The sequence below is a fragment of the Caretta caretta genome, chromosome 2 (assembly GCF_965140235.1).
Source record: "Caretta caretta isolate rCarCar2 chromosome 2, rCarCar1.hap1, whole genome shotgun sequence".
Taxonomy (NCBI): Eukaryota; Metazoa; Chordata; order Testudines; family Cheloniidae; genus Caretta; species Caretta caretta.
Genome location: NC_134207.1, coordinates 35425958 through 35444902, shown reverse-complemented (window position 1 = coordinate 35444902; position 18945 = coordinate 35425958). Strand labels below are relative to the sequence as shown.

Here is an 18945-nt window from a genome sequence, read left to right as displayed (position 1 = left end):
GTTAGCTCTTAATTAACAAAGGATATATTGCCAGATGCTAAATACTAAAAGTAATACAAATAGATTACAGTTCAATACCCTGATGTATTATGCCATAGAAATCAGAGATAGAACAAGCTATTTAGATCTTCTACTCCATCACCATACAAATGCAGGAACAATCCCTGAAATATATTCTTGGGTGTTTTGTTCAGGCTAGTTTCAAAAACCCCCAAGTGAAGAGGCTTCTTTTACTTTCATTAGGAGACTGTTCTACAACCTAATACATAAAATGCTATCAGGAAGACTTTCCTGATGGCCACCCTGAATTTTCTTTTTCTTTCATCTCATTACATCTGGTTATACATAAGTTTACTACACTAAATGCTTGTTCCCAATTCTTGGCATAGACATCTACCACGGTATGCATCTGATGAAGTGAGCTGTAGCTCACGAAAGCTCATGCTCAGATAAATTGGTTAGTCTCTAAGGTGCCACAAGTACTCCTTTTCTTTTCACATATTTGTAGACTCTTACCATGTTCCCTTCTAGTAATCTCTTAATAATAGTATACATATTTAGCACTTATAATCTTTACTCATTAGTCATTCTCTCAAGCCTGATCATTTTTGTTTTGTTTACTGATCTCTCTTCAGTTTGCCTGGATATCTCTGATAATGTAGGGCTAAGGACTTCAACAGGAATTCAATAGAACCGGCACGAGAAAGAGAAAACAGGGTATCCTTAATAGGTATAATGTGAATTTGAAAGGTAAGAGAACCATTTACAGTGAATGACTCTGTAGGCTTGAAATACTCAGTAGCGAGTAAGAGGAGGAATATCCATGAGCATCCACATTTTTCTAGCATTCCAAATAATCAAAAGCTTTGTTTACATTGAGAGATTCTGTGATAATAGATATTTCTGTATACTGAGGAAACCCCCACCACACTCAAAGGATGCCACATGTTGTCAGTCAGTTATCTGTTCTGGACTAGTAGCAGTATCATCTAAATATTGGCTTACTGCCTTTTTATGCAGTAATTGTGTAGGGAAAGAGGCTGGCATGGGTGAAACATTCAAAAGTGCTCAGTGTTGGCCTATCAGTGCTCCCACTGAAGTAAATTATAAAACAATCATTGACTTCAATGGGAGTAGAGTTAAACCTACACTGAGCACTTCCCATGTTCGGAACAGTTTGATAGCTACTCTGCCATCTTTATACTATATATTTTAAAACCTTTTGTATCTTTAACAGATGTAAATCCAAATTTGATTCAGTAGAACGGATTGTACAAAATAAGGGCCCATTCCTTCAAACACTTACCAAGCATAGCGCCAATCTCAATTCAAGTCTAGGAGTTTTTCCATTGACTTCAGTGGGCACTGAATCAGACCCATAATAGTTAATGCCATGAGCAGTCCGATAGTCTTAATGTCTCCTACTGAAATGTGGAATATAATGGGCTAAATTCTTCTGTGATAGAAGCAGTGCTGTAGGCCAAAGCTGAATGTGAGTTAGTCAGAAAACTAAGTCAGTCTGTTGAATTTCCTATTCCACCTCCAACCTTTTTGAGGGATCTATGATGCTATAAAACATTCACATTCCTTCCAAGTCTTAACCACTTCCTGTTTTTACTGTTTATCTGAAAATTTAATGATCTCATGTGTTATACTTAGATTAGCAATCTGGGGTAGATATAACCCTATCTATGAATAATTTAATAAGAATTTTAACATCACTGTTGACCAAAGATATTGAGCAAAAGTGGAATACATTTAGAGTGATTACCTGTACTGCATACAGATGTGGTCCCCTCATCTCAAAAAAGATATACTGGCATTAGAAAAGGTTCAGAAAAGGTTAACTAAAATGATTAGGGGTTTGGAACGGGTCCCATATGAGGAGAGCTTAAAGAGGCTAGGACTTTTCAGCTTGGAAAAGAGGAGACTAATGAGGGGATATGATAGAGGTATATAAAATCATGAGTGGTGTGGAGAAAGTGAATAAGGAAAAGTTATTTATTTGTTCCCATAATATAAGAACTAGGGGCCACCAAATGAAATTAATGGGTAGCAGGTTTAAAACAAATAACAGGAAGTTTTTCTTCACTCGCCGCACAGTCAACATGTGGAACTCCTTGCCTGAAGAGGTTGTGAAGGCTAGGACTATAACAGGGTTTAAAAGAGAACTGGATAAATTCATGGAGGTTAAGTCTGTTAATGGCTATTAGCCAGGATGGGTAAGGAATGGTGTCCCTGGCCTCTGTTTGTCAGAGGGTGGAGATGGATGGCAGGAGAGAGATAAATTGTTAGGTTCACTCCCTCTGGGGTACCTGGCATTGGCCACTGTTGGTAAACAGGATACTGGGCTGGATGGACCTTTGGTCTGACCCATTATGGCCGTTCTTATGTACCTTTATTGAGAAATATTTCAGTAGTCAGAATATTACCAATAGTTGCTACTTTGTGGAACATTGTCAACAACACAGGGCATGATGGGAGGTTATGGTAGGCACAACCGTTATAAGATGAAATAGAAGAAAGGTAGATATTGTTAGTCAAATGCAGAGGGGACAAATTCTGAGGTGATTCTTAGAGCCAGAGGTCCTAAGAATGCAGAGGTGTGAGTGTGTAGGAAAGACAACTGATCCCAGCCCCAGGCATGTGCAGTCTGAAGGCTCCAAAATACATCAGAGCAATATCAAAGTAGAGAAGATGAGAAGATGTAGATATGAGAGAAACCACTTGAAAACATCAAGGACCTAAACCACATATTCTGCCACCATCAAAAGAGCTCCCCAGATATACTGCAGCATTTCATATAGTTCTCATCTAGGAAGAGACCTGCAATGGATTAGGGTTCCGAATGGCAAAGAGGCAAAGCAGTAAAAGTGGAGGGATACTGCTAAGAGTTTAGTTGTGATAATGTGCCAATTGACATGAGAATTTGACACTAATCCCTGGAAAATAATTCAGAGATTATTGTCAAGTAAGGGAGTTTTTAGGTCTGCAGATTAAAATAGAAAAACTTTCAACAAGTGTGGAATAGTTGGGAGAATAGGAGCAGGACCGTCATTGGAATATATTATACAATGTATTATAAGTGTCTGATTTTGGTTGTAACTGGCCTCAAATTATTGTGGTGGCAACTGATGTTTAGAGAGTACCTGTTTGGGCACATAACTCAGGTAGTTAGGTACTACACGGCACAATTTCCACATGCAAAATTGCATCTGCAGTTATTTGCACCTATAAAATGAGGGTACAAATAGGAAGGTGATCAGAAATCAGGCCCCAAAGGTCTAGTGAATAAACTTGCCAGTCTGCAGACATCTGAGTTCTGAAATGTAACATTTCACAGTCAGAGCGTGACCATGGCAACCAGGTCCAGGGTTTCCGAGGTGATTCATTGGTTAGTGACCAAAGAAGAGGAATATATCAAAATGGAGTTAGAGTCATGGAAACCACATGATATATTGTAGTGGCTGCAGATGTAGAATTATTACAACATAAAGAGTTGGTAATTTGAACAAAAATAATAACATTGAACATATACACAATTGGACAAAACGTCCTATAAAAAACATGTTCTGAGTTGTAAGTACATTAGCTGAAGGATTGGCCCTAGGCAAGAGCAACAGGCCATTGGGGCCTCATTTTTTGCAACCTGATTCTCTCAGTGAAAAAACCTGTCTCACCCCATCTGTATAAGCTCTTCCCATAGGGATCTGTAAAAGAGAAAGCTGGGCATGCATTAATGGACTTTAGATATCTAATGTAATATCTAAACTTGTCAGTATCTTAGAGATCATGTTTAATTTAAGTGTTATACTTGTATTTCAGTTTCATCATGTTTATCAATTTCATATATTCCTCATCACTTTAATCATGTAACTGCAAGTCTAGTCTTTCCCTTTAAAACTACAGCTAGGGTACAGTTAACACTCATACAGAAATCCATTGATATATTGAAGTAAATAGCATGCCCCAAACATTTCAGAAAGTAAGGTTCCCTGTAACTCAAGTCGTCTTGACCAAATGGAGATTGAAGGAAAATGCAACTTCAGTATATCAGAGTGTCTTTCATTTATGATCTGTGGTAAAGGCATCATGGATCGGGACACAAATACTAATGGATAAACAAATATATATAATTTTTTTTTCAGGGCCATCCCTGAAAAGCATACGCGGCTGTGTAGGGCACCAGAAAATTTGGGGCACCATTCCCCTCGCTGGCCGTGGCTGAAATCCTCTCTTCCCCGGCCCCACCCCTGTGCTGAGCCGGCAGGCTTCTCCGCAACCCCGCCCCTTGCATCACTCGTTCTTCAGCAGGCCAGCTCAGGGCTGCAGCCTCTGGCTCTGCCACCCCAGCCCGGTGGACACCAGAGCGGCGCAGCTGGTCACTGGTGGTGCAGCAGCCCGGCCCACTGCTGCCCATAGCAGAGTCCCTCCCTTGACCCTGCCTGCCCGCGCCACTAGGGTGAAGTGAAGGGGCGGGGGGACTTAAAGTGACAGTGTGCTCACTGGCTCTCACACTTTCCTAACACACCGTCTCTCTCACACACACTCTGCCTCTCACGAGTCAGTCTCCCAATACAGATTCTCTCTCTTTCTCACACTCTCTCTCTCTCGTACACACACTCACTCTGTCATGCACACACATGTGCACACACACACTTGTGGTGTTGTTGTTGTTATTACTGCTTGGTACTTCCTGTCAAAATGCTCGTGGTGAGCCAGGAGTGACTGGGGGCTGCAGGAGGGCCGTGGGCTCTGGCAAAATGCAGCCCCCATGTGACAGCACGAAGCCTGCCTTGAGCCACTGCCGCAGCATCTGCTGCATACGAAGCTCAGTGTGTGTCAGCAATGGGGGACGGCTTCTGGGGGTCTGTGGGCAGGGGTTGTGGTTGTGCCCCCTTGACACACTGGGGTCAGCAGTGCAGGCTGGGAACAGCCTTCAGTGGAGCATAGGGGCACCAGTTTAATAATACTGCATAGGGCCCCATAAATCCTAATGACAGCCCCGTATACTTTGCTTGAAGATCACTAAAATCCCAAGCATCCCACTGAGATGACCATGAAAACTATCCAATATACCAAAAACTTGAAAAAGCAAAATCAATGGACCAAATTTTGTTGTTACACCTGTGGAACCCTGATTAAAGTCAATGAAGTTAAGCAAATGAGTAATGTGGTCCTCTGTTTAACAAGCAGCACAGTACTAGAAATACAGATATTGGGTCAGATTCAGTTTCTGGTGTGAAATTAATGATCATAGAAATTTTGGAAGGGATATTAAACCTCATGCTTCTGGGTTTAAAACAATCTCCAGTTATTAGAAATTGGGATGATACCTAATGTGAAGGGCATCTTATCCAGCATCAATTTACTATGGGACTTTTACACTTTCCTCTGAAGCACATAGCACTGTCATAGACAGGATTCTGGGCTAGATGGATCTTAGGAATTGCCAGTCTGGAGCAGACCCATCTGCCTACATTCATATGTAAAACAGGCAAAGTGTCTGGTATTCCAGAGTGTCAATAACAATATTAATGTACAATAAAGTTTGAGTAAAAGCATGTAAACTAATCAGTGTTTTATCAGAATGAGCCCACCTTTCTTCCATCTGGAACTAAAATTGAGGACCAAAATTTTCATTACCCTACACCTTATGTAGTCATTTACACCAACATGAAGTGATGGCAATGTGGGTGTAAATGTGAACTACTGTGGTTTTATAAGACTTTAAAACCTCTTTACACTCACTTTGCAATAGTGAAAATGACCACACAGAGTTCAGGGCAATGGAGAATTTGGCTCTTTGGGTCCCATTATGGGAATTGCCAAATAGTGTTTGTTGGGAATTTGAAGGGGTGCAAAGGTAAACCTTCCAAATATAAAGTGGGTTAATCTGGAAAGCGATCAACAACTGAGATTTCTTTCCATTTCATATTTTAATTCTTACTTGCCTAGACCACTAAGTCATGTTGTTATAGCTATTTCAGTGTTAAAACGTGCATCCTGTTTTCATCTAGAGAAAAAATTTCAAAAATGCCTCTGACTTTAGAACCTAACTCCCATTGTCAAAAGTGACCTAGATAGCTGGCTAAGTGCCTGTCAGTTTTGACAATGGGATTTAGAATCTAAAGTCACTGAGGCATTTTTGAAAATTTTCTCTCTAGTCTGAAACTTTTTGAGTTGTTACTTGGATTTTCCTATGCTACTTGAGCATTTCACACAGATGGACATTTGAGGTAAATTATACTGAGAATAAGACAGAGGCCTCAACCTAGACTCTACTGAAATTATAGCAATTCAAATTATACAAAACATGTTGGACTCCTGCATATGTTTTCAAATGTGGTTTGTTGGACTGATATGTATTGTGGTGTAGGAATCAGGATTATAATTTGACACATTATTTCGTAATAGCATAACATTAGAAATATGAGGTCAAATGTTACATTTACAGAAATTATGTGGAATTATAAATTACCAGTTGAATCTGAGCTACATTTGCTACTTGATTTTTCTTCAGTATATTGGAGTACAAAGCCTTTAAAAACTGGATTGCAGTTACCTTAGTTTATGCAAAGAAACTGCTTCTTTGAAGGTAGAAAACCTCTTGAATCCCACTGCTGAAAGACAGGTGTGTTGACATGTTAGGAATTGCTTCATATGTTCATCTATCTCATTTATAAAAATAATGACATAACTGAAGAATTGCATGTGAAATGAGAAGAATGTGTACCTTATCTAGAGGAAAATGCAGATGTGCAAGTGAGAGGTACTTGAATTCACTGAGGAGAAGTTGTGAGGTTGTACTGGTGTAGCCATCAAGGATTTTGTCAAGTTTTGTTTGTTGCTTGTTTGTGATTTATATTTTTGGTAAAACTAAAAGCCATTTCTGAAAAAATAAGATGTGTACAGTACTGGTGCATGCATTATGGGTGGATAGAGCCTCATTTGCATGGTGTAACTATACAGCTAATGCACAACCACAGATCATTTACCAACGTGAACCAGCGATTGTTATGCAGCCATGCAAGAAGAGCATCACATGCTGTGCTAATGACAGCAGAGGGAAAAAAAGGAGTTTATAAAGCCAAAGGATGGGCTTATAAAGCCACAGTAAACTGCCGGCAGCCCCACTGGAGTTATAGCTGTGTCTACTGTGGGAAAATCATACATGTTGCCAGGTCTCTTTAATTTTTTATTCTCTGTCATGTTTCTGTATAGGCTGTTGAGAGATCAGTATTACAATGTAACCTGCTTTGTCAAATCTGGACATAAACAGCAAATGGATGTGACTGAATGTAGACACCTAATCTGGCTGTTTGAGATGGTACAGAAACTGCATATTACCCAGAAGGGGGTGCTATATGCCAGTTAAACTGAAATAGGTGGAGGAAGTGTAGAGGAGATGATATTTTAGTCACCGTTATACTTGATTACATCATAGTGAATGAATGTACTGTCAGGAAGTGTGGACATAAACTCTTTCCCTCACCTGCCAGCACTCTGTATTTGCTGCTCTCTATGCTTTCGTTATTTCTTAACATCATAATCCTATACAACGGTGCTTTCCTAGCAGCATCAATTGTAGAGTAACAATCAGGATTGTACATACATTCCTGTGGAGGATGGGGTTGCAGAATGAAGAGAAATGCAGTGACTTACTGTGACACTTTGGGGTTCAATCCAGACAATAAGGGGTTGTCACCACCTGCCCTGCAACTCTTGGTGCCTTAAATGTTATGCTGCTGTGGCTCACAGTCCTGACATCAACAGCCAGCCTATAAGCATGCAGATCACATCCTGGTTTCCACTGCCCAGTTATTCTTTGCAGTGACCCCAAAACCTTCCCAATCCTGAATTTTCCCCAAATCATCTGCCTGTGGGACAATCTACTTAGATTCCCAGAATTGTGAGTTACTGTGTTACCTGCCTCAGCAAGTGAGAGTTTTGCTATTGCTGGACTGTGTGACAACTCCATGATATGCCAGCTTGTCTGCCTTGCCAGCAAACTCTTCAGGATGCTGCCAGACCAAATGTTGCCTTGAAGGTAACAAACAGTGAACCCCAACTCCTGAGTTCCCCAGGGTCATCTCCCTGCAGTGTCCAGCCTCCCTACAGTCACAGAAGTTGCTGCTCCTTTAAAGAGACAATACACTGCAGCTCATTAGTTAGCATCTGACAAACACTTATTTCAATCATAGCACTGAATTGGTTTACAATAATAGTAAAACAAATTTATTTAACAAAATGACATAGAATGAAGTGATACCAAGTATAAAGAATAAAGATAGAAAGGATTACAAGCAAACAACTGAAACAAGTATAAATTGATTTCAGATAGTCTGAAACAGCTGGGAGAGGTGTGAACTACCCCTATTTGTCTTAAAGGAATGTTCACTCAATCTTAATAACAGGTTTCAGAGTAGCAGCCCTGTTAGTCTGTATTCACAAAAAGAAAAGGAGTACTTGTGGCACCTTAGAGACTAACAAATTTATCTGAGCATAAGCTTTTGTGAGCTCACGAAAGCTTATGCTCAAATAAATTTGTTAGTCTCTAAGGTGCCACAAGTACTCCTTTTCAATCTTAATAATGATTTCATTGCTTACAGTGTTAACTATCATCAGAGTTATGTATGAAAGGAAGTGGATGATATTATAAAGATTTGTATTATCTACTGTGTGTGACATCTCATTTGAATCATAGAAATATAGGACTGGAAGGGACCTCAATAGGTCATCTAATTCAGTCCCCTGCACTGAGGCAGGACTAAGTATTATCTAGAGACCATTCCTGTCAGGTGTTTGTCTAACCCATTCTTATAAACTTCCAATAATGGAGATTCCACACCCTCCCTAGGTAATCTGTTCCAGTGTTTAACCACCCGTATAGGTAGAAAGATTTTCCTAATGTGTAACCTAAATCTCCCTTGCTGCAATTTAAGCTCATTACATCTTGTCCTGTCCTCAGTTGTTAAGAAGAACAATGTATCACCCTCTTCTTTATGACAACCTTTTACTTACTTGAAGACTGTAATCATGTCCCCTTCAGTCGTCTTTTCTCCAGCCTAAACAAACCTAGTTTATTGCAGGGTTTTTTTTTCAGTCTTTCCTCATAGGTAATGTTGTCTAAACCTTTAACAATTTTTGTTGCTCTTCTCTGGACTTTCTCCAATTTGTCCACATCTTTCCCAAAGTGTGGTGCCCGGAACTGGATAGTATACACCAGTTTACATCTTATCATTGCTGAGTAGAGTGAAAGAATTACTACTTGTAATCTTGCTTACAACACTCCTGCTAATACTTCCCATAATTATGTCTTTTTTTTCCCAACAGTATTATGTTGTTGACTCCTATTTAGTTTGTGATCCATTATAACCCCCAGATCCGTTTCTGCACTACTACTTCCTAGGCAGTCATTTCCCATTTTGAATTTCTGCAACTGATTATTTTTAAGTGTGGTACTTTGCATTACTCCTTATTGAATTTCATTCTATTTATTTCAGACCACTTCTCCAGTTTGTCAAGATCATTTTGAATTCTATTTTTCTCCTCCAAAGTGCTTGTAACTCCTCCAAGAGCAAATGGGAGAAATGCCCACCTTTGTGTTTAAAAAAAAAAAAAGTGGGGTGTGGAAGGTGGGGGAGACCAGCGATGCCAGCTCTGCAATGGGCGGTAGGCAAGGATCAACTGAGCAGTGATGTCAGCCCTGGCCTTTTGCAGGGAGCGGACAGGGCTCAGATGAACAGCAATGCCAGTCCCATGGAGAGATGGGGGGAGCTTGGACAAGCAGCTTCAACCAGCCCCATGGGGGGCGGGGGCGGGTGTGCACTTGGGCTAGCACCACGTGGTGTCCCATTTTCCCTTTGGGAAATATGGTCACCTTACCTGGAAGGGGAGGACTACAGTGACCTGACCAGAGGGCCACGCTATGAAGCGGGAGCAGTCGAGCCCAGAGACAGTGAGACACAGAGTGCAACTGCAGGAAGGAGCATTGGCCTGGCAGAACTAATCCCCAGATGCAGCCAGAAGAAGGTGCCCACCCAGCAGTGAATAGAGCATCTTTGTGCCACTCACCTTACCTTGTCTCTCAATGACTGCTATATCATTCTCTGTGGCAGAGAAACGAGGAAATCTTCTTATGTGCTGCATGAGTGTAGATTTTGGAGGATATTAGGGACATAATTTTGTTAATATACTGCATTAATTACATTTCTAAACAACAAATGTACTTTTTTAATTTTGCAAACTAATTTTTAACTTTTACCAAAAACCTTTATTCTTCACTGTAAATATATTTTTAAAATTTAATGCTCTGATTAATCATAATACTGATTTAAGTGGTCAAATGCTAGTCTCTAAATAGCCACTGAAATAATACATCTTTATTTGTTCAGTTTTGGGCAGACCAGTGGATTGGAAATAGAGAATATGAAACTGAAATCACATTTCTTCTTAAACATTTGAGAAAGCAAGGGACAGAATATGAATAACCCTGTTGTGTAGGGTACTCCATATAGCGTGTATATATAGATAGGGTGACCTGATAGCAAGTGTGAAAAATCAGGATGGGGGTGAATGGTAATAGGCTCCTATATAAGACAAAGCCCTGAATGTTGGGACTGTCCCTATAAAATCAGGACATCTGGTCACCCTCATAACAGCGGTGGTTATTTTAAATATGGCTCTCAGTGCACTGGGATCTGGGCTGAGACCCCCAATGCAGCAGAGTAGTGGAATCACATCTTCCCTGGAATAAATACTTATTTGTGATGTACATTTCCAGCACTGCTCTGTGTTGTCTATTTTCACACCTGTATCATCTACGAAATAACTGTCTTACACCATGCAATTTAAAAATGATGGTGACAGAATTACTCATTACAAGATCCAATCTGTATAATGTCCAGCTGATGAAAACACTACTTAATCTCAGTTTCTTGTATTTCAAGATTTATGGATCTAAAAGTGTGTATGTGTGTGTATAATCTGTCTACCTTTCCTGGACTTGAAGAGCTCTGATTAGCTCAAAAGCTTGTCTCTTTCACCAACAGAAGTTGGCCCAATAAAAGCTATTACTTCCCAACCTTGTCTCTCTTCTGATCTGAATAAACAGATGGTAGGGTACAGCAGCGAACAACACAAAAAAACATTCATTGCTCTCTTGGACCAACCAGTATTGACTGGAGAATAGGGCTGAAATGTTCAAAAGTGCCTAAGTGATAGGGAGCCCAAGTCTCAAAGTAAGTGGGTCGCTAACTACTTTAGGTCCCTTTAAAAATGTAAATCTAAGCTGAGAAATGAACACTCATTAAAGCACATTTGTTAGTGGACAAGCAACTTTACTATGTTAATTTATCTAACAGTTATCTAATTAAAAAAATAAGTATGCAGAATAAGAGTCAGTAGAGTGTTCACTAAATCCATGAGTAATTTGCCCATCCCTACTCAATAACTGCTTCTTGTTCAACATCCTATGTCTGGATCAGATTGTGATGAAAATCTTACTATACTGAACAATAGGGAACTATCCTAGGTAAGGCTTAACTTGTAGTACAGTTTGAGCTAAAGGTTAGAGAGCATTCCAGTTGGCCGTTGCCTCTGAAACATAGCTTATGTTACTGCCTGCAAAATGGTATGACTACTTATAATTATTACACAAAGACTCTACATCTCAAGGGGACCAGCAAATGGAACAATGGATGTTGGATGCCATGCTCACTTTAAGTAGGGCAAAAACACTTATTAGTAACACCTTAACACATTTCAGCAGAATGCTCACAAGAGATGCAAATAGGGAGGGAAATCATGTACCGTAATCAAAGTGTTCACATAATTGAGGAATACCGGTAATAAACCCCTTCATTCTATATATTCATCTAAATCATTCAAAAGAAATGTTAAAGCAGATTTTGCCATTTATGAACTGATGTAAATCCAGAATAACATGACTGACAGTGGAAGAATTCCAGAATAGAACTGGGCAAGTAAGAATATGTGGAGTTTGTATTTAAAACTCCGATTCACTTAATTGATATGCATGACTCTTTCTCTTCACATCTTCATGAGCATTTACTTGTGCAAGTTTTTATTTGCAAGACTATTTACAGACAGCACTATCAAAACTAAAATGCACAAATATTCACTAGTGTATTTGTAACAGAAATTGAACCACTTTGAAAAACTTTTTATTATTTACACAATGCATATGTTGATCAATCATGAATGTTCACGGATAAGTAGTGAATGGGGACTTTTCTTTTATAAACAAAGATCGTCCAATTAGAGAACAGAAACAATATCATCTAAGTGATCAATCAGACATGCAAATAATTATTACCACAGAGCAAATATACAAACTTCAGAATGAATCACAGGCTAAAATTTGCTTGTGGAAACGATCAGTTGAACAACTGTGAATAATGAACAAATTTGTTGAAAAACAGGCCCTGGTTGTAGGTAATTCAAGAACTGCGAAAATGTGCTAGACTCCTCCCAACAACGAGGTTGAGCAGCTCTAACACCCGTGTACCTGTGGGCAGGATCTGATGCAGTCTGTTCAGGGCCCATCAGTAATTGATTACCGCCTGGTGGACCAGCCAGCCACCAAGTGCTTTTTCTTCTTTCATGAATGCCTACCCATGCACGCACCTACACCGTGCCCCTGGAGATATGTGCAAGGGAATGCCTGGCTCCAGCTTCCCCCTGGAAAACCCCAGGTGAGGCGCACGCACTGTCCAGAAACGCCAGCCCCCAGTGCCCAACCCGTGGAGCATCCGATTCAACCCAGCCCCCGGGGCGCCTGGGCCAACGAGGCCTTAGCCGAAGTGAAGTGTTCTGCGCGCGCGGCGGGGGCGGGGGCGGGGGCGGGGGGAGACTGAACCGGTCCCCAAAGCGCAGCGGGCGCTTGTGATCCGCGGGAACAGCGCGGGGCTGGTCTCACCTCAGCTTGTAGAGGCTCGGTGCCTGGCTCGTGTGTTCCCTAGCTGAGTGAAGTTGGGGTGGGGGAGGGGGGCGAAGGGAGCCGGCTCCTTCCCCTGCGGAGGGCAGGGAGCAGCTCCCACAATTGAAGCCTCCCGCCGCAGCCGCCCGCGCCCCGGAGGCTGCTGTTTGCAGGCGGACCTGTCTGTGGAAGCCGCCAGTGTCCGTCAACCCGGACGGACAAACTCCCCCCCCCCCCCCGCCTTCCCCCAGCCGTGGAAAGCCCCTCCCTCGCCCCCTCCTCCCCGGCCACCTCCCGCAGCCCGTCAGTCTGAGCCGAGCGCGGCTCCGCGAGCGACAACGGCGGCGGCATCCGCACAGCCACGGCGGGGAGAGCGAGCGCTCCCCTCCCTCCCTGCTTCCCCCACCCCCTGCCTCCCTCCTCCCCCTCCTCCCCCTCGCTCCCCTCATCCTCGCTGTCTCTCACTCGCCCGAGCTCCCTCTGCCCCTCGTTCCCAGCCACTCGCTCGCCCTCTCCCCTCTCATTTGACTGTGCCTCGCGAGGCGTCCAGCGGCTCCTCCATGAGCCCCGCCGACTGATCTGTCCCCCCCAGCCCGCAGCCCTCGCCTCCCGCACCTGGAGCCCGGCAGGAGCAGCGGCAGCATGTCCCGAAGGAAACAGAGCAAACCCAGGCAGATCAAACGTGAGTTTCCTGAGGGGGGCTCCCTCTGACAGACTTTTATTTCTGTCCTTCTTGGGAGAGTCCCGGGTATGGGCTGAAGGGTTAAACTTTGCCAAAGAGGCTTGAGGGTAGAGAGACAAGGGCAGGGATGAAAGAAAAGCTGCTTGGATGCAGTCCGAGCAGCTTCCTCACTACTGAGCACCTACTCCTTTGGCGCTGTGGCTGCCTCCCCCTCTCCCTTAAAACTCCCTCACTCCGCCTGGAAACCAAACCACTTCTGTAGTTTAAAGTTGAGCTGATTTAGGAGGCCAAATAAGAATGCGAGGGATCAAGTACAGCTGGGGGGTGGATGGGGAATCCCTGCCAGGCTTAGGCTGCCGAAATACGGGAGCATCGTAAAGAAACAGAAAGTGCGTGGAAGAAAAGTTCCAGCAAAGGGAGCACCAGGGAAAGGCTCTTCTGAGCTGCACAACTCAATAGCACCCGTCTCTGGGCAGTGCTCATGTAGTCATCTTTCGGTTCTCTTCGTCCCGCCGCTTAGGTTTGCTCTGCACCTCCCTGGAGGATTTGGTTTGCATCTAAACCATTTGCAGATAATCGCCTTTGTTGTTTTCGGAAGTGCAACACTTTTGAAGGGGAAATGTTTTTGTTTCGAAACCAGGTGTATTGGTGGGTCGTAGTCAAAAATCTTCTTCTTAATAGTATCCATAGTTCACTTTTCCTGCCTGGGACACACATCAGTGACATGAGCTGTGATCTCAACTTCCTAAACTTTTCTGTGCTTCAGATTGTTCAACCGAACAATCCTAACGGTCGGTACTCAAAGAAGTGTAAGGGCGTTTCAAAACAGATACAATAAACCATTTTGTTTTAAAATCAGCACCACTGAGCTGATACAACTTCATTGGTGTCTCTGTCTTAGAACTACTTTAAAACTAACCATCATGTGACTTGGAGAGGATCTTTGGATAGCATTTTTCTCATTGATTTCTGACTCCAAAATGCTTATGAATAGCTCAGTTCTGGTGGATTTTTTGAATTGATGAACTGGTTTAGCAAACAAGAAAATGAGTTGCAGGTTGAAAAAAGATTGGTCTCTGTAAAATGTTTGGATTGTGTTGGTAGAACATCCCTGCTTAGTAGAAATTACTTTTTAACTGTCTTTTAATATGGAAAATAAAATAGCAGCATGTTCCTGATTAAGTTTTAAGTTTACTAAAGTTAGTATATAATACTAAATGATTGCAACTTTTACGTTTTCTGTAAAGCATTTGAAATCCTTCATTTTTCAAGGAACTTTTTAATTACTTTGGGTTTTGATATTCTTAAGTAAACATGTTGTTTGCTTTTAAACCTATACATTTATTATCTAATATGCATTAATCTATTAGTGTAGTTAATATTTTAGAACTGTATCTGATATGGGATATGATTATGAAAGTTATTAGTTAGAAAGACTTTGTTGTGCATGACTAGTGTCTTGATTGTTAATAAATGATCAACATTATTGATTGTATGGCACAAAGAGTGTCTGATCCTATTTTTTGCATACTTTATATTCCCAATTAACTATGTTAATATTTGTAATGTCCATTTCATAATGGCAGGTAAATGCTTGGATACAAATTGAGGATTATGTACTTCTGATATAGGTCACAAAGCATTTTTATGGCTTCCCTATATGGCATTAAATGTTAACCCAAATGCTTTTGGTTTGTTCATAAGTGACATATAATGGTTTGCGTGTACATGAATGTATTATAAGAATAAATATAAACACACTTAACATATATGTGAAAATGGGTAGATTACATTGTACATTTGTGTGCATAATCTGATTTTTAAGAACTTCATTTTTCCATGCAAGTTATCATGCGAATTAGACTGTAAACTTACATTGTCAGGAGAAGTGAAACAAGGTCATCAGAATTGGAGGACATATTATGTTCATAGCACTTCCAGCTGATGGCTTTTGGGGTTGTGTGTTCCTTAGCTAGTTTTAAAGTAATTTTTGTTCAAGCCAATCAGGCAGTGTCCTGTACAGAGATATCTATTAGTATTTGACCAACCATAACTGATGTTTTCTCAGACTTTGAGAAGTTTATTCTGATAAGAAGTATACTTTATTAAAATGTGTTTTTTGAGATTTTATTATTTAAACCAAGCAATATAGTATTTTAGATGTAATATTTTGAAGTTAACTTTTCTTTTGCTGATATTGGAACACAAAAATTGGAGTTGAAAATGCTGACCATAAGAGTTGTCAGTAAAAATAATGGAATTACTAGTGACAAGTCTAGACCACCACTTTTAAGTTTGAAAACTCTTCAATTTACAATAAAACTCTATATTTTGCTGATAAAGTATGCACAATTTAGAAGCTCTGTGAAAAGCAAAAAGTCAGCTTACACTAGAAACTCTGAAGACAGTCAATTTAAAGGACAAAAAGGTTGTTGGGCACAGTTTTTTTTCTTTTACTGCACACAGTTCCATGCTATCTAAAATTGTGATTTATGCAGTATTTTAATATTTTGCTTATTCTTTCCCCTTGGGTGCTCTCTGGGCAGCGATAAAAAGGCGACGCTGAAAGAGCACCATTAATTTGCTCTGATGACTGGCCAGATAAGGGGAGATAATGGGAAAGATAAGCGGAGAAGATATACCATCAGAAACCCGATTATTACCATTAAAATTCCAGCCCAGCAATCTGCAGAAGCCTGATAATTCCTTCTCCGTTTCCACCACTTTGGATGATAAGGCAAAAAATAGTCACTCAGTGCTCCTTGATTAGACTGCCTGGGTTTCCTGATAATACTGTGATAAATTATGTATTTTACCCCCATGTTTTGTCCCAAAAATTCAGATTTTTTTCCTTTCCAGGCCTATATTTTTCTCCCCTCCTCTAAAAAACCCCTCTCTCATAAGCTATTATTGTAATACTAGTTTGATAAAAAGCACTGATAGAATAGGAGGTGTTTTGTATGGGAGCCCCATATCAATGTTATCAGCCCATCTCACTGCACCAGCTGCTAGCTGTTGTTGTTTTTAGCCTTATCACCTCCTGCCAATATGCCAATAAATTGCCCAGATTGTTCTCCATTCTGTGGCTGTGCTGCAAAATTTATGACAGAAATGATGATTTTTTTACTAATGCATTTCTTTATGATTAGCAAATGTGTTGTGTGTGCAGTTTTATTGTTATTTTCTTGTTCTTCATGCAGTTGACTGTGGTCTAGTAATGTGTTTACTGACCTGTTTGTCCCCAACTTCAGTCACACTTAAGTACAGTGGTTTATGGATTGGAGGAGCGGTGTTGGTTGAAACATTTTTTTCAAATGAAGCTCTGTTACCTAAATAGTTGAATAAAATTCTTAAAGGACTTTTTCATTAGCTGTATTGTAATGTTTTACAAAGACAGTCTTCTCTGAGATATTAATGGAATAGTTTCTCATACAACTTTTGGTTTGGTTTGTAATTTGTTTAGTATAGCATGAAGATTGTTAGGTACAATCAGATTGTGGAGAAATATGGCAAAGTGTTTATGAAACCTGGGTTAGGAAAAAAAAGAATTCTCATGAATAGTCAAGTTCAAAATTAAATATGTTACATAAATGTTTTGAAAGTAAAATGCTTCTTGTCAGGAGAAGTGTGGTTAGCAATTCACCATATCAGGCTTTCCTGAAGAAGTTTGAATTGATTTACAATGAAGAAATTGTCTGTATAGCATATGAGGTCTTATTCCAAGCTATTTCATATACTTTATGCAATGTATGAAAATTATAAGGAGAAAACACTGACATTTGATTGTTTTAAGTTCTCCCTCTGCTTTATTGCACTGTTTCCCACCATACATACTATGATTTTTTTTTAAATGTTGGTTTAAAATTAACCCTTCTTTTATAATGTGGATGATAGTATTGTTTAAAATATCATCTTTAATTTTAACCTAATGTGGATTGTATAGCATTAGCAAGAGACACAGTTCTTTTCTATACTGTCTTGTGTCTGGTTTTTTTTTATATACTGTACTACATATTTCAGGTATCCAATGAAAATGTCCATTATATCATTAGTTACTAAGACCATTAGCAAAGTAAAAATGAGAGAGAATCTGTGTTTTAGTATATTGATGGCTTTTTCACAATGCTAAGTTAAATATCTCTTGCATATTTCACCTGCCATATGCTCAAACAAGTTTCCCTCTCTAAAACAAAACCATTGATTGTCTTTTGATCTTAGGGAAATTGTTGTTTTAAAGCAGCAAGTAGAAGGACTGCCCTCTGTTTAAAAATGTTGCTTTAAAATTACATTTCCCATAGCAGATATATTATCAAAGTTTTATATTTGTGACATATCTTTTTATTTGCCTTTTGGAGAAAGTAATGACTAGTGTAGTTCTGAAGTTAAACATTTACAGAATTAAATCTACAATATTGTAATGCAAAATAAAATACACCATTTACATAGTTTATGTTTTGAAGTGTTTAGAAATCAAAACAACAATGCATGCAATAGTATTTATTTATGAAAATGGATAATTGTACAGCTTTAGTTGATTTTTCAGAAGCAGACTACGTATGAGAAAACTAAAATGTTTTATTTTGTTTATCTCTTTGGAAATGTGCAGAAAAAGCTACTGATTAGAGGTTCATAAATCATCCAGTTGAGTTTTCTAAGTTTAAATAGAGACAGTAATACAGACACAAATACACCAGCGTTGTTCAGATCCAGTAGGCTTATATGTAAGCATCTGAGTTTAGAAGTGGAACTCAGAAGTGAAAGTCTCTTTTTGAATAAAATTGCAAAGTAAAATAAAATATAACATCAACATTTTTAAGGGGCTCACTGGCTAAAAGTAGGATGGTAAAAAATGTATTACAATCCTCACCACTTTAAAAAACAGAATTTTTTAAATTTAATGACAGAGTTTAACTTTGTACTCTCCTTTAAATCACTCTGTAGTACCTTAAAGACACTTCAAATGTTTCGATTCAATTAAAGCAGAGCTCTAGGTAAGCAGCTGCCTAAATCTTTTGAGTATGAAACAATCATGGTGATACTTAGTTTTTGTAAGACTGAGTACCAGTTCCTTGCAAACAATTGATCTTTATGTTGCAAGATATGTACAGCATATATTAAAACAGAATATAGGTTTGCAGTCATATATTAAAGACATAAATGTTATATAATTCAGCTGTGAGAGAAAGTAATGCAATTAGATAATTTGCTCCTAATTTTTCATCTCTACTAATTCATACTTTTGTTAGATGTGTAAAAGCTAATGCTAAGATTCATGCAGAATTCTGTGTAATGAAGTGAGGAGGAAAGCACGCCATTCATC

The 18945-nt window shown here is 39.8% G+C and overlaps 1 protein-coding gene and 1 long non-coding RNA gene across 12 annotated transcripts in view; one reads left to right on the top strand and one right to left on the bottom strand.

Annotated features, from left to right (window-relative positions):
• LOC142070958 (uncharacterized) overlaps positions 1 to 13155 on the bottom strand; it is a 66766-nt gene extending 53611 nt beyond the window's left edge. For both annotated transcript variants that reach the window (XR_012666900.1, XR_012666901.1), the window contains exon 1: positions 12944 to 13155. This is a non-coding gene — a long non-coding RNA (uncharacterized LOC142070958). The remainder of the gene's footprint in view (positions 1 to 12943) is intronic.
• ZFPM2 (zinc finger protein, FOG family member 2) overlaps positions 1 to 18945 on the top strand; it is a 507265-nt gene that overhangs the window by 56558 nt on the left and 431762 nt on the right. For 2 of the 10 annotated variants that reach the window (XM_048841469.2, XM_048841463.2), the window contains exons 1-2: positions 12512 to 12719; positions 13536 to 13625. The exons of 1 other annotated variant lie outside the window; for it this stretch is intronic. In XM_048841469.2, the coding sequence (XP_048697426.1) occupies positions 12632 to 12719; positions 13536 to 13625 (178 nt within the window). In that variant the 5' untranslated portion in view covers positions 12512 to 12631. Of the gene's footprint in view, positions 1 to 12508; positions 12720 to 13264; positions 13626 to 13805; positions 14417 to 18945 lie in introns of those variants that run through there. 7 more of the 10 variants (XM_048841470.2, XM_048841472.2, XM_048841468.2 and 4 more) reach the window with 6 other exon arrangements.